This window comes from Pelophylax lessonae (genome assembly GCF_965119305.1).
Source record: "Pelophylax lessonae genome assembly, chromosome: 12".
Lineage (NCBI taxonomy): Eukaryota > Metazoa > Chordata > Amphibia > Anura > Ranidae > Pelophylax > Pelophylax lessonae.
The window spans coordinates 55,128,667-55,145,362 of NC_138779.1; the positions used below are offsets into that span (position 1 = coordinate 55,128,667).

At 49.2% G+C, this 16,696-nt stretch overlaps 1 protein-coding gene across 2 annotated transcripts in view; it reads left to right on the top strand.

Annotated features, from left to right (window-relative positions):
* Positions 1-3,675: 3,675 nt before the first annotated feature.
* The window catches only part of MSANTD2 (Myb/SANT DNA binding domain containing 2), a 37,687-nt gene continuing 24,666 nt past the window's right edge, over positions 3,676-16,696 (top strand). The window contains exon 1 of one of the 2 annotated variants that reach the window (XM_082273531.1): positions 3,676-4,125. In XM_082273531.1, the coding sequence (XP_082129657.1) occupies positions 3,700-4,125 (426 nt within the window). In that variant the 5' untranslated portion in view covers positions 3,676-3,699. The remainder of the gene's footprint in view (positions 4,126-16,696) is intronic. The other variant, XM_082273530.1, reaches the window with a different exon arrangement.

The following is a 16,696-nucleotide window of genomic DNA, read 5'->3' on the forward strand; positions in this document are numbered from 1 at the left end:
GGGATGGTGTGTCGGCAATCTAACACTAACTGACCCTGGCTGGGAAGGGAAGCTAACTGACCCTGGCTGGGAAGGGAAGCTAACTGACCCTGGTGCTATCTGATTTCGCAAGTGACGATAATACAGTGATCAGACTATACATTGACACTGTACTAATGCCACTTGCTGAGTGACAGGGGTGATCAAAGGTTTAACTGAGGGCGATCAAGGGGTTAAATGTGCCCATTCCTCACATGTGGTGTGTCTCTTTCTTCTCTTCCTGGACTGAAAATGGTCCAGGAGGAAAAGAACCAGTTAGATCCATTGCCTGTGTTTACCAACACAGGCACAGGACTGCTTTTTGTCATTTTCTGCAGGCGATCAGCAGGGTCCTGGTCAAATTTATTGGCCCGGACCTGCTGACGAACTGCTCCTGCAGCAAATGATGACCGGGATAAGGGGAGGTGCACATGCATGTGTACCTGGAAGTAGGTCACGATGTATGGGTACGTCGCTTTGCCTACACCGGCCACCCTTCAGCAATACGTTGCGAAAGGGTGGGAAGTGGTTAAAGCGGAACTAAACCCATCCTTTAAGAGTTTCCAAGTTCTGGGAATATAACTGTCACATTGGTTGTGTTATCAACCAAACCGTCAAATGGCTGATGTCATATCTGATCACATGTGCAGCCAGCTCAAGATCAGAGGACAAGATGGCAGCCTCCTTGGCTGAAAACAATAGAAGGGTTTTGTTCCACTTTAAACTTTAGTCAGAAAATGAATTCCTGCTAGATGACTTCAGGCTGTCCCCTTTTGCAGGTATAGCTATTGTGACAGGAAGTCAGGTAAATGTGTGGATGTTGTCACAGACAGGAGATACACATATGCTCTGTTTAGAGAATTCACCAATTACTATAGGGTGTCGTCTGAAAAGGTAGCCAGGATGGCTTAAGGAAGTTGAAAGGCCTTCTGCTGTTCGGAATGAGGAAGTTAAGGCCTCTATAATTTGTCCAAAGGAAGTCTAAGGATTGCTGCCTCCTGCCGCTGTGTGAGCTGGGGAGAGGAGGACAGTCAGACGTGTGCCTCCTGACGCCGTGTGGGCATGGGAGAAGGATTGCTGCCTCCTGACGACGTGTGGGTAGAGGAGGACAGTCAGATGTGTGCCTCCCGACGCTGTGTGAGCATGGGAGAAGACCTCCTGAAGTGATGTGCGCTGAGGAGGGTAAAAAGTGTGAAGACTTCTCAAGGTGAGAAAATGAACTATTTCTATGTGGAAGAAATAAATTAACTGTTTGCTATGTGAAGAGACAAGCAAAGGGACATGTTCAATGTGAAGAGGAAAAGGGACATGTTCAATGTGAAGAGGAAAAGGGACATGTTCAATGGACATTTGTTGTGTGAAGAAAAAACATGGACAATTGAGTGTCTGCTGTAGGATCAGCAAAGTTTGCCCAACAGTAGGTTGGAGACAGACTGCGTAGGTAGGTTCCTGTATGTGAGAAGGTAGCCACCCACAGTTGCAAGGATTTATTTTGTGTTTTATTTTGGATGTTTTTGACGCTTGCACTTGTGTGAAGAAAATTGCATGAATAAACCAAACTGTTGTTTGCAACCACTTTTCGGCTATCTCCCTGTGTAACTAACCCCCCAAGGGGTCACCCACGCCTACCACTGAGCTAATCTCCCACACTATGTAAAACATTACAAAATAAGTGCCTATACTGTCTAAAATCCAGTAATACATTGTCTCACCCTGCTCTGCACATGCTCAGTTGCTCACCATTTTAGGCACTGTTGAGTTTATAGAGGCCGATCTGCTGAACAGTCCTAAAGGAGAATTAAACCCGCCTATCCTTTACAGCCAAGGAAGCTGATTCTGTTTCAACTGCAATTGTTCTGCAATGTGATCAGTTATGACACCGGCCATTTGATGGTTTGACAGTTTGGGTGAGGACACAAGAAAATGTGACAGTTAGCAATCCCAGCATTCCAGGAATGTAACTGTTTTTTGAAACCGCTAAATCAACAGGTTTAGTTCCACTTTATGATCTACTGCTGTCTGGGGGCTTTTGGCTTAAAGCGGAGTTCCACCCAAAAGTGGAACTTCCGTTTTAGGTAGTAATAACCCCTGACATGCCACATTTGGCATGTCATTTTTTTTGGGGGGGGGGGGGGAGCGGGTACCTAGTTTTGACTAGGCACCCTGAACGGAAGTTCTCCTCTCCCCCTCCCTCCCTGCAATCTTCTGGGACATGTCAGATGTCCCAGAAGATTGCCGGCCAATCAAGACGCGCAGCGCAACTTGCGCATTGCACAGTGCGTACCAGGCTGTGAAGCCGCAAACTATAACAGCCGGGTGCCCACACCAGTGATGCCGGCGCCGCCAAGACCAGAGGGAAGAGGATTGAGGCTTCGGGCGGCTGCATCGCTGGACCGTGGGACAGGTGAGTGAAAAGGCTGGAACTCCGCTTTAAGCAAAATGGCAACTTTCAGCAAGAAGCAAGTTGTTATGAGTAAAGATCTGCTTTAAAGTGGAGTTAAACCCTTTACAGCCAAGGAAACTGCCTCTGTTTGATCTGCAACTGCCATAGTGCTACACATGTGATCAGTTATGACACCAACCATTTGAGGGTTTGACAGTTTGGTTGAGGAAACAAGCAACTATGACAGTTAGGCCGGGTTCACATATGTGTGGCCGTGGTTCCCAGCCTGGGATCCACTGCATTCCTGTTCACCGGCTCTCAATGGAGCCCCTTCACACAGGTCCGGGGCAGCCATGGTCCACATTCCAAATGGTCCTGTGTGTGTGTGTGGGCCCAGTTCAGGTGCAAATGCAGGCTAAAATTTGGACCGGATTTGCACCTGAAACGGACGCACACACATACAGGACCCTTTTGGAATGTGGACCATGGCTGCCCCGGACCTGTGTGAAGGGGCTCCATTGAGAGCCGGTCACACTTGCATGTCATGTCAATTGGAAACGGGGAAACCCGCACATTTGTAAACCCCGGCCTTAACAATCCCGGCATTCCAGGAATTTACGTTTTTCTAAACTGTTAAATCGATGGGTTTAGGTCTCCTCAGGGGCTCTGGGCTTCAGCAAAATGGCAGCCTCCAGCAAGAAGAGCCAGGAGCAATGCTGGAGGCAATATTCAGCACTCACTCATTTTGGTAGCGGAATTATTAAAGTAGAAGGTAAGTTCCTTGCTGAAGAACGTTATTTTTTATCAATTGTTATGGGTAAAGTTAAGCTTTAGGTAGGACTGTGTGAAGGAGGCCTTATTGTGAGGTAATTGGTGATCACACTGAGGTCCTATAACGTGTCTCTGAGGGAATACTGATAGAATAATGGATATTTATGAGGTAATATCGGTAGAAAGCAGATATACTTGTTATTTGGATATAATGTTGGATGTTTATGGAGTGATAATGATATAATGAGCACACAGGGGATTTCTGTGAGGTAATAATAAATGATAATGAGGTAATTAAAGATATACTGATGTCATATAATATATACAGAATGTATACTGATATAACCATGGTCTCGGAGACATGAGTGTCTTGGCGGGAAAATGTTTGTGGGGCGCTGAGTTCTCCTCAGGCCATTCTGGTCCTCAGCTCCCCTCCATCCTCTCAGCGGTTCCCTTTGGTCTGGCGGTGATAGGCCCGGGCCCCGCCCCTCGCGACACGTCACTTCCGGCCGCACACAAGGGGGAAGATGGCGGCGCCCTGTAATTCGGAGCTTCCGTCCGAGGCTTCGTCTTGTCTGAAAATCCCCAAGAGCGAGCTTTTATCTCCGGCCTCCCCGGGTCTGAGTGACGGACAGCGCTCCCTGTCTAACCCGTCCACCCCGAGCCGCTCCTCCCCACTCACCGCCGGCGTGACAGGCGGCCCGGCCCCCTCCCCCTCTGTCTCCTTCTCCACCGCCTGCCGCGGCATGTCGTGGACTCCCGCCGAGACCAACGCGCTCATCGCCGTATGGGGCAACGAGAGGCTGGTGGAGGCCCGATACCAACAACTGGAGGGAGCCGGCACCATCTTCGGTACCAAAGCCCCGGGACCCGCCATGTACGACCGAGTGTCCCGGGCCCTGGCCGAGCTGGGCTACGAGAGGACCCCCAGCCAGTGCCGCGAGAGGATGAAGGTACACACCCCTCCCCCCACTGCCACACACAGGGGACCCCCACACAGGGGACCCCCAGCCAGTGCCGCGAGAGGATGAAGGTACACACCCCTCCCCCCACTGCCACACACAGGGGACCCCCAGAATACCATCTCCCACAGGGGAACCCCGGAATACTCCTTTACTATTCCCTCCCCCACAGAGGGGGGACCCCCCCCCCATAGTACCACCCTTCTCTACTACCACCCACAGGGGACCCCCAGAATACTCCCATACTATACTATTCCCTCCCCCAAAGGGAGGGACTCCCCAGTACCCCCCCCCCCAGCCAGTGCCGCGAGAGGATGAAGGTACACACCCCTCCCCCCACTGCCACACAGGGGACCCCATAATACCATCCCCCACAGGGGAATCCCATAGTACTCCTATACTATTCCCTCCCCCACAGGAGGGAACCCCCCATAGTACCACCATCTCCCCCCTCCACAGGGGACCCCCACAATACTCCTATACTATTCCCTCCCCCACAGGGGGGTACCCCCCAGCCACACACAGGGGACCTCCATAATACCCCCCCCCCCCCCACACAGGGGACCCCCAGAATACTCCTATACTATTGCCTCCCCCACAGGAGGGGACCCCCCATAGTACCACCATCTCCCCCCTCCACAGGGGACCCCCAGAATACTCCTATACTATTGCCTCCCCCACAGGAGGGGACCCCCATAGTACCACCATCTCCCCCTCCACAGGGGACCCCCACAATACCATCCCCCACAGGGGAATCCCATAATACTCCTATACTATTCCCTTCCCCACAGGAGGGGACCCCCATGATACCATCCCCCACACCCACACACAGGGGACCCCCATAATACCACCCCTCACTGGGACCCCCAGAATACTCCCACACTATTCCCTCCCCCACAGATGGGGGGACCCCCTCATAGTACCACCCTTTTCTACTACCACCTCTCTCCCCTCACAGGGGACTCCCATACTATTTCCCCCCCCCCCCAAAGAGGGAGTTCCCCCATAGTACCACCCCCTCCCCCCACAGGGGATCCCCATAATATACCCATACTATTCCCTCCCCCAAAGAGGGGGGACCCCCCATAGTACCACCCTTCTCTACTACCACCCCCTCCCCCACAGGGGACCCCCATAATACTCCCATACTATTCCCTCCCCCACAGAGGGGGACCCCCTCATAATACCACCCCTTTCTACTACTCCCCCACAATGCTCCCATATTATTCCCTCCCCTACAGGAGGGAACCCCCCCATAGTACCACTCCTCTCTACTATCATCCCTCTCCCCCCACAGTTGACCCCCATAGTACCATACCTCTCTATTACCACCCCTTTCCCCACAGCAACAGGAGGGGACCCCCAACCAGTGCCACAAGACAATGAAGGTACACACTCCTCCCCCACAACACCCTTCTCTACTACCACCCCTCCCCCACAGAACCACCCCACAGCCAGGGGAGGGGACTCCCAGCCAGTGCCGCTAGAGGATGAAGGTATGCACCCCTCCCCCCATAGTACCCTTCTGTACTTCCACCCCTCCTCCACGGTCCACAGGGGACCCCCATAGTACCACCCCTCCCCCCCCCCCCCACAGCCAGAGGAGACTCCCAGCCTGTGCCGCGAGAGGATGAAGGTACACACCCCTCCCCCACAGGGAACCCCCATAATACTCGTATACTATTCCCCCCCCCCCAAGGCCAGAGGAGGGGACCCTCAGCCAGTGCCACGAGAGTATGAAGGTAATCTACCCTTCTGTACAACCACACCTCCCCCATTGTTGTGGGAGGGGACCCCACAATACCACCTCTCCCCCACAGCTAAAGGGGACCACCATAGTACCCCTCTGTACTACCACCCCTCTTTTCTACCAACTTTCCCCCACAGCCAAAGGGGCCGCCTATAGTACCCCTCTGTACCACCACCCCTCCCCCACAGCCATAGGGGACTCCCCATATTATTCCTATTAGTGTTGAGCGAACACGGACTGTATTATTCGTGTTCGTACCGAATAATTGGATTTTTTGTACCCGAACACGGACACGGACACTTTACTGTATGTTCGGGTAAAAATCCGTGTTCGGTCGTTTTATTTCCGGGTTTTGCATGCTTTGGCGCTCTTTTCATGGCGGGCTTTCAACAGCCAATCAACAATCGTTTAACTGGTGTGCCTTAAGCCATCCCAGCCATGCCTGCAAATGTCTCAGTAGCTGTGATTGGCCGTCTGAAGCATGTGACCAAGTCTTTATAAGTTCGAGGCAGCCGCAGCGGCGTCATTATGCTGCTTAGATTCAGGGACAGAGCACACATCAACGTGCTGGCTGCTGATTAGGGAAAGATAGGCAGGAAAAAACCATTTGTGTCCGGATAGAATTGAGGGACAGGTCGGAGTGTTTAGGCAGGGCGAGTTGTAGGCATTTTAGGGATAGAGTCTGCTGAATTATATAGGGTCAGTGTCTTCTACAAACTACAATCGATATTGCTGTGTGGGGGGTGGGGTCTGCACTCAATCCTGATCTACGATCTCTTCTCAATCCTGTTAGGGACAGAGTCTGCTGAATTTTAGGGAAACTGTGTTCTACAAACTACAATCGATATTGCTGTGTGGTGTGGGATTGGAGATAGGCAGGTGTCAGTGATCCACATCCATTTTTCTGTGTGTGAGCTGCAGTGAACACAATCTTTTTGGGCTGCAGTGAACACAATCTTTTTGGGCTGCAGTGAACACAATCTTTTTGGGCTGCAGTGAACACAATCTTTTTGGGCTGCAGTGAACACAATCTTTTTGGGGTGCAGTGAACAAAATCTTTTTGGGGTGCAGTGAACACAATCCTTTTTGGTGTGCAGTGAACACAATCTTTGTGGGGTGCAGTGAACAAAATCCTTTGTGGGGTGCAGTGAACACAATCTTTTTGGGGTGCAGTGAACAAAATCCTTTTTGGGGTGCAGTGAACAACATCCTTTTTGGGGTGCAGTGAACACAATCTTTTTGGGGTGCAGTGAACAAAATCCTTTGTGGGGTGCAGTGAACACAATCTTTTTGGGGTGCAGTGAACACAATCTTTTTGGGGTGGAGTGAACAACATCCTTTTTGGGGTGCAGTGAACAAAATCCTTTTTGGGGTGCAGTGAACAAAATCCTTTTTGGGGTGCAGTGAACAAAATCCTTTTTGGGGTGCAGTGAACACAATCTTTTTGGGGTGCAGTGAACACAATCTTTTTGGGGTGGAGTGAACAACATCCTTTTTGGGGTGCAGTGAACAACATCCTTTTTGGGGTGCAGTGAACACAATCTTTTTGGGGTGCAGTGAACACAATCTTTTTGGGGTGCAGTGAACACAATCTTTGTGGGGTGCAGTGAACACAATCTTTGGGGGGTACAGTGAACACAATCTTTGTGAGGTGCAGTGAACACAATCTTTGTGGGGTGCAGTGAACACAATCATTGTGGGGTGCAGTGAACTCAATCTTTGTGGGGTACAGTGAACACAATCTCATACTGAAGGTTTGAGGGTGCTGCCTGTTCCATACTCCCCCTACTCCTCATCTAGCCTTTTAGGGGTACAAACAATAGTAATTGGGGCCTAGTGTGGTTGTGTACGTGTGATATACATACACTTTTTTGGGATCATATTTTCTATTCCGCTATTTAATCAAAAACCTTTGGGGATCAGTTAAATTGGGGGATAGTCTGTGTTGGTACGTGTGAGAGAGATCCACCTTTCCAAGTTGTTGGGGTTCATCTCATACTTCTGAAGGTTTGAGGGTGCTGCCTGTTCCATACTCCCCCTACTCCTAGCCTTTTAGGGGTACAAACAATAGTAATTGGGGCCTAGTGTGGTTGTGTACGTGTGATATACATACACTTTTTTGGGATCATATTTTCTATTCCGCTATTTAATCAAAAACCTTTGGGGATCAGTTAAATTGGGGGATAGTCTGTGTTGGTACGTGTGAGAGAGATCCACCTTTCCAAGTTGTTGGGGTTCATCTCATACTTCTGAAGGTTTGAGGGTGCTGCCTGTTCCATACTCCCCCCTACTCCTAGCCTTTTAGGGGTACAAACAATAGTAATTGGGGCCTAGTGTGGTTGTGTACGTGTGATATACATACACTTTTTTGGGATCATATTTTCTATTCCGCTATTTAATCAAAAACCTTTGGGGATCAGTTAAATTGGGGGATAGTCTGTGTTGGTACGTGTGAGAGAGATCCACCTTTCCAAGTTGTTGGGGTTCATCTCATACTTCTGAAGGTTTGAGGGTGCTGCCTGTTCCATACTCCCCCTACTCCTAGCCTTTTAGGGGTACAAACAATAGTAATTGGGGCCTAGTGTGGTTGTGTACGTGTGATATACATACACTTTTTTGGGATCATATTTTCTATTCCGCTATTTAATCAAAAACCTTTGGGGATCAGTTAAATTGGGGGATAGTCTGTGTTGGTACGTGTGAGAGAGATCCACCTTTCCAAGTTGTTGGGGTTCATCTCATACTTCTGAAGGTTTGAGGGTGCTGCCTGTTCCATACTCCCCCTACTCCTAGCCTTTTAGGGGTACAAACAATAGTAATTGGGGCCTAGTGTGGTTGTGTACGTGTGATATACATACACTTTTTTGGGATCATATTTTCTATTCCGCTATTTAATCAAAAACCTTTGGGGATCAGTTAAATTGGGGGATAGTCTGTGTTGGTACGTGTGAGAGAGATCCACCTTTCCAAGTTGTTGGGGTTCATCTCATACTTCTGAAGGTTTGAGGGTGCTGCCTGTTCCATACTCCCCCTACTCCTAGCCTTTTAGGGGTACAAACAATAGTAATTGGGGCCTAGTGTGGTTGTGTACGTGTGATATACATACACTTTTTTGGGATCATATTTTCTATTCCGCTATTTAATCAAAAACCTTTGGGGATCAGTTAAATTGGGGGATAGTCTGTGTTGGTACGTGTGAGAGAGATCCACCTTTCCAAGTTGTTGGGGTTCATCTCATACTTCTGAAGGTTTGAGGGTGCTGCCTGTTCCATACTCCCCCTACTCCTAGCCTTTTAGGGGTACAAACAATAGTAATTGGGGCCTAGTGTGGTTGTGTACGTGTGATATACATACACTTTTTTGGGATCATATTTTCTATTCCGCTATTTAATCAAAAACCTTTGGGGATCAGTTAAATTGGGGGATAGTCTGTGTTGGTACGTGTGAGAGAGATCCACCTTTCCAAGTTGTTGGGGTTCATCTCATACTTCTGAAGGTTTGAGGGTGCTGCCTGTTCCATACCCCCCCTACTCCTCATCTAGCCTTTTAGGGGTACAAACAATAGTAATTGGGGCCTAGTGTGGTTGTGTACGTGCGAGATACATACACTTTTTTTGATCATATTTCCTATTCCGCTATTCAATAAAAACCTTTGAGGATCAATTGAATTGCGGGATAGTCTGTGTCGGTACGTGTGAGAGAGATCCACCTTTCCAAGTTGTTGGGGTTCATCTCATACTTCTGAAGGTTTGAGGGTGCTGCCTGTTCCATACTCCCCCTACTCCTCATCTAGCCTTTTAGGGGTACAAACAATAGTAATTGGGGCCCAGTGTGGTTGTGTACGTGTGATATACATACACTTTTTTTGGATCATATTTTCTATTCCGCTATTTAATTTAACTGGGCCTCCATGCGAGACCTGTGTGCCTTGTTGCGCTGTTTTGAGTACTCCACCAACATGGCCAGTGGCAATGACGCCGTTCTCAGCTTAACTATCCCACTTCTATGCCTCCTTGAAAAAACAATTCGGGCGATGATGGAAGAGGATGTGGCACAGGATGAGGAGGAGGAGGAGGATGAAGAGGTAACATTTCCAAGGCTTTCAGGGCAGTCATTCGCAAGGGGCTCCGAGGGTGGGTTCCTGCACACGCAAACGCCAGGGACGCAATTGTCCAGCAGGGGCACAGTTCTGGAGGATGAGGAGGAGGAGGAGCTGGAGGAGGAGATGGAACCATGTTCACAGCAGGGTGGCACCCAGGCCAGCTCATGGCCATCACTGGTGCGTGGCTGGGGGGATACAGAGGACACGGACGATACACCTCCCACAGAGGACAGCCTTTCGTTGCCTCTGGGCAGCCTGGCACACATGAGCGATTACATGCTGCAGTGTCTCCACAACGACCGCCGAGTTGCCCACATTCTAACTTGTGCTGATTACTGGGTGGCCACGCTGCTGGATCCCCGTTACAAGGACAACGTACCGTCCTTAATTCACTCACTGGAGCGCGATCGCAAGATGCGCGAGTACAAGCGCACGCTGGTAGACGCCATGCTGCTGGCATTCCCATCTGACAGCGGGGCCACAGTGGAAGCACAAGGCAGAGGAGGAGGAGGAGGAGGTCGCCAACGCAACCAGGGCACCGCCAGCACCTCAGAAGGCAGGGTTAGCATGGCCGAAATGTGGAAAAGCTTTGTCAGCACGCCACAACAAACAGCAGCACCAGCAGCTCAGATGGAACGTCTTAGCAGGAGGCAGCATTTTACCAACATGGTGGAGCAGTATGTGTGCACACGCCTACATGTAGTGAATGACGGGTCTGCCCCCTTCAACTTCTGGGTCTCCAAATTGGGCACATGGCTTGAGCTTGCCCTTTACGCCTTGGAGGTGCTGGCGTGCCCTGCAGCCAGTGTATTATCTGAACGGGTATTTAGCACGGCTGGGGGCGTTATAACAGACAAGCGCAGCCGCCTGTCCAGAGACAATGTGGACAAGCTCACGTTCATTAAAATGAACCAGGCATGGATCCCACGGGACTTTTCCGTACCTTATGCAGAATAGCAATGGATACCGACCTTACCCACCCATTGTTCCATTTTTGCTCTTTCTCACTCTTTTGGGGTGTACCCTCATTTAAAATTTTTGAAAAGAAGCAGTGTTGGCTACCTCGTCCTCCTCCTCAGGGCCAGATTAATGTAGGGGCTATTGGAGCTGCAGCTCCAGGCCCCTACCTTTTATATAGGCCCCGGGTTGGCCATATTCACTGTTACCGCTCTTCTGTCACTTGTAAACACAGAAGTCTGGCTTCTATGCTCGCTTCCCCAGGCAGCACCCTCAGAACCTCCCCACACAGCGTGAAGGCCGGACAAGGAGGGACAGTTGGCGATGCATGGATGTGTTTATGGGCTTCAGAGACAGCATCCCATGTTGAATTAGGCATGCATGGCTGCACCCTTCCTCCTCTGGGTGCATGGCAAGGCACGGCCCTTAAGGCCCTTCAAAATCCTCAGCACCAAGCCCATGATGCTGTTAATCCGGCCCTGGTCCTCCTCCACCGCCGCTTCCACCTACACCGCCCATAGGTGTGCGCAGCCTATTGCATTAAGGTGTGCACCCCAAAGTTGAAATACACATGCATGTGTTTGCCAGCAGGGAGAGTAATGTATCGGGGCCATGTACCTGTAGGCAAGGAGAAATAGAGCAGAGCAGGTCCCAGGGAGATCTTTCCCATCTCCTCACTGGCAATGCTATGTGCCCTAGGTGATTAGGGTGTGCCCAGGCACACCCAGCACACCCTGTGCGCACGCCTATGTCACCGCTAGGCTTGTGACGGTATCAGATTTTCATGCTGCGATTAATTGATTAAGGTTTTGCCACGGTATACGGTATTATCACGGTATTCTATTATTAAATTTAAATTATTAAATTTCCACCTCACTTCAATTTCATTGCTGAATTTAGGGGCTTTGGTTCACTTATGCACATTATTATATAGTCAGTCAGTACAGACTCTGTGAACCAGGCCTAAAATAGGTCATCAAGCAGTGTCTGGCCTAACTGGTGATAACTGGTTCTGGCGCTCGGCTCAGATCCGATGGCCTGGTCATTAAGAGGGCAAATCCTTGTGGTCAAGAAGTGGTTAAACCTGAAGGAGGTGTTGTTTATAAATTACTTTACTATTGCTTTAGGCCTGGTTCACATGTATGCGGGTTGGTGGTTCACATTTGCACAGGCATAGCAGCCCATTGATTTGAATGGGCTGCTATGCCCTCATTTTCCGCAGAAAAAAGGTGCATGCAGCATTTTTTTAAAATTCAGTGGCCTTGAAATCCATCCTGCTTTTGCACCATGCGACTAACCTGCAGTTCCTGCTCTGGCAAGCTTTCTGCATTTTTTGTATACGTGGGCACGGCATTTAAAAATAAACAGTTTGCGTGTGCAGCAACGGCAGGTAAGTCGCATGGTGCAAAAGAAGGATGGATTTCATGGCCACTGCATTTTTTTAAATTCTGCATGCACCTTTTTTCAGCTGAAAACGCAGGCATAGCAGCTCAAGCCCATTCACATCAATGGGCTGCTATGCCTGTGCAAATGTGGGCCCCCAACCCGCATACATGTGAACCAGGCCTAAAGCAATAGTAAAGTCATTAATTGGTTAAACCTGCAGGAGGACCGGTGTTTTTATCTATTAATGACTTTACTATTGCTTTAGGCCTGGTTCACATGTATGCGGGTTGGGGGCCCACATTTGCACAGGCATAGCAGCCCATTGATGTGAATGGGCTTGAGCTGCTATGCCTGCGTTTTCAGCTGAAAAAAGGTGCATGCAGAATTTAAAAAAATGCAGTGGCCATGAAATCCATCCTTCTTTTGCACCATGCGACTTACCTGCCGTTGCTGCACACGCAAACTGTTTATTTTTAAATGCCGTGCCCACGTATACAAAAAATGCAGAAAGCTTGCCAGAGCAGGAACTGCAGGTTAGTCGCATGGTGCAAAAGCAGGATGGATTTCAAGGCCACTGAATTTAAAAAAAATGCTGCATGCACCTTTTTTCTGCGGAAAATGAGGGCATAGCAGCCCGTTCAAATCAATGGGCTGCTATGCCTGTGCAAATGTGGGCCGCCAACCCGCATACATGTGAACCGCCAACCCGCATACATGTGAACCGCCAACCCGCATACATGTGAACCACCAACCCGCATACATGTGAACCAGGCCTAAAGCAATAGTAAAGTCATTAATAGATAAAAACACCGGTCCTCCTGCAGGTTTAACCACTTCTGGATCGCAAGGATTTGCCCCTTTAAAGACCAGGCCATCGGATCAGAGCGCCAGGACCAGTCATCACCAGGTAGGCCAGACACTGCTTGATGGCTATATAATAATGTAATGTGGGCTGCTAGGCGTGTGTGTGTGTATATATATATTTATTAGAGCTGCACGATTCTGGCCAAAATGAGAATCACGATTTTTTAGCTTGGAATAAAGATCACGATTCTCTCACGATTCTCTGTGTAACAAAAAAAAAAAAAATTGGGATAACTTTACTGTTACGTTTTTTTTTTTTTTTTATTCATTAAAGTCTAATCATTGCGTTTGAAAGACTGCTGCGCAAATACAGTGTGACATAAAATATTACAACAATCGCCATTTTATTCTGTAGGGTCTCTGCTAAAAAAATATATAAAATGTTTGGGGGTTCTAAGTACTTTTCTAGCAAAAAAAAAACTGATTTTAACTTGCAAACAGCAAGTGTCAGAAAAAGATCCAGTCTTTAAGAGGTTAAACTTCCTTTCTCCCTGGCAGAGGGAAGGAAAAGATACAAATGTAATCATTTTTGTTTATAGTTTGGAGACTTAATGCTGAAAGGTGTTAGCTGAGTGAGTGAATGAGTCATCCAGCTCACTGAAATGTATCAATTCACAAGTCAGGCAGACTTGACAGAGAAACTCGGTATTTTAAAAATGCCACAATAACAATACCGTGGCTATGCAATACCGCGATATATCGAATTACCGAAAACCGGCATATGTCTAGTCACCGCCACATCCACCACCACCTCAACCTCCCTCCTACTCCATATGGGCCTCGTCCTTCAGAGATGAAGAAGAACATTGTTTTATTTTTCTGTTTTTTTTTGTTGTTTTAAGTTATTTCCCTATCCACATTTGTTTGCAGAGCACTTGCCATGCTCTTAATTACGTTTTGCTGCCATTTGCAGCACTCTAGCCCTTTCCTTTGGTGTTTTAGAGCCATTTTAGTGCCTTAAAGTTCGGGTCCCCATTGACTTCAATGGGGTTCGGTGTCCGGGAAAAGTTCGGTAAAAGTCCGGGACACGGACCCGGACTTTTTTTTAAAGTTCGGCCGAACCCGTCGAACACGGACATCTAGGTGTTCGCTCAACCCTAATTCCTATACTATCCCCTCCCCCACAGCTAGAGGAGGGGGACTCCGATAGTACTTTTATACTATCCCCTCCCCCACAACCAGAGGAGGGGGGGCCCTCAAACTACTCCTATACAGCCAGGACTACCAGTGAAGGGGACCCCCACAGTACTCCTATACTATTCCCTCCCCCCTCTGTACAACCCCCCTTCCCCCCAGGATCTGCCAGCCAGGGCTACTAGTGGAGGAAGGTGCCCCTATACCAGTGGTTCTCAACTCCGGTCCTCAGGACCCACTAATAGGTCAGATTATTACCTTGGGGAGATGCAGACTAGAATACTGCAATCACTGAGCACCAAATGAGATCTCCTGTGATGTATTTCAGTTATCTTGCAAACCTGGCCTGTTAGTGGATCCCAAGGACCGGAGTTGAGAACCACTGTCCTCTACTACCCCCTTCCCCCTATACTACACCTCCCTCATCAGGGACACCAAGCCAGTGAGGCCATAAGATGAAGATTCCAACCCTCCTACTGCTATCACCCCATCCCTCACAGGGTCTGCCAGCCAAGGCTGTCAGAGGAAGGAAGGGACCCCCATAGTACCCCTATACTACCCCCCCCATACTGCTGCTATCCATTGGGGACCTTCAGCCAGTGCTGCGAGAGAATGAAAGTACCAACCAGCCTATTACTAAAACTCTGCCATACCAGGGTCTGCCAGCCAGAGCTACCAGAGGGGAAGGTACCCCCCCCCCCCCCCAGTACCTCTATGCTATCTTCTCCCCATCGGGACCCCTAACCACTGCCATGAAAAGATGAAAGTACTAACCTGCCTACTACAGAGACCACAGTCAGTGCTGCCAAGGAATGAAAGTACCCCGCCCCCCAAAATATACTACCAGTTTTCCTCCTTTAGAAACCCCCAGGCAGTGCTACCAGGGGGTGAAGTTACTTCCATAGTACTCCATATACTATACCCTCCTTCCTGGATGAAGGTACGCCCAGAGTACCCCTATATTACCCTCTGCTCCTCCATTTTATCCTCTCTCCCCATCAAAGACCCAAGCCAGTACTGTGAAAGGGTGAATGAAACCCCATAGTACCCCTGTACTACCCCTTCTCCATTGAGGGACCCACAGCCAGTGTTGAAGGTACCCCTATAGTATACATATAATACCTGCCCAATCCTACTATGCCACCTTCTATCAGAGATCACCAACTAGTCTTATGGGAGGATGGAGGTACCTCAAAACCCTCCATACTACTCCTCTCCCATGAGGGCGAGGTTAAATTTACCCCCCCCCCCCCCAGTACTCAATAGTCCAACTCCATACTACCTCCCCCTCCATGAGACTTCTGCCCGGTGCTGCAAGAGAATAAAGGTACCTCCATAGTACGCCTATAATACCCTTATACAACCCCCCCATTCTGTAATATCCCCTCTCTCCAAGAGAAATCCCCAGCCAGGAGCATTAAGGTACCTCTGTAGTACCATCATTCCTGTATAATACCCTCCTGTCCGAGAGATCCCAGCCAAGAGGATGAAATTACCCCATACATGAGACCCCCCAGCCAGTGCTAACAGCAAAAGAAGATATCTCTGTGCCCTCCCCCCCCCCCCCCCCCCCAAGCCAGTGGCTCTTTAGTATAAAGGTACTGCAGTAGCGTACAACGCCCCCCCCCCCCCCCGTACAATCACCTTCGCTATAAGATACTTCTAGCCAAAGCTGAAAGTTAAAGGTACACCCTACATTCATCAAATGATTAAGGCACCCCCCATAGTAAACCTTTCCTTTATACATCCCCTACGGCAGGGATCCTCAAACTATGGCCCTACAGCTGTTGCGGAACTACACATCCCATGAGGCATTGTAAGACACTGACATTCACAGACATGACCAGGCATGATGGGAATTGTAGTTCCTGAACAACTGGAGGGCTGAAGTTTGAAGACCCTGTCTTACAGTATTTCTTTATGTTGTGTATATAACCCCTTCTCTGCATGATACATTCTCTCCACCAGCAATGAGAGGACTAAGGTACCCCCATAATACCCCTATAGTGTCCTCTCCTCGCCTTCTGAGACCCCCAGCTAGTGGTGTGATTGGGTGAATGTGCCCTTCCCCTCTTTAGTACCCATCAGCCAGTGATGATAGAATGATGATATCCTCATGCTTCCCCTTACCCTGTATAATACCCTACTCTCCATTAGAGACCTCCTGCCTGGGATATGAAAGAACAAAGGTACCCCCATAATGCCCCTAAAGTACCCTCCCCTCCATGAGAGGCTCCCAGCCAGTGATATGATAGGATGCGGTACCACCATAGTAACCCCTCCGCTATAAAACATCCACCTCTCCATCAGAGGCTCCCGGCCAGTGATGTGATAGAATGGATATACACCCATAGTAACCCTCCCCTCGA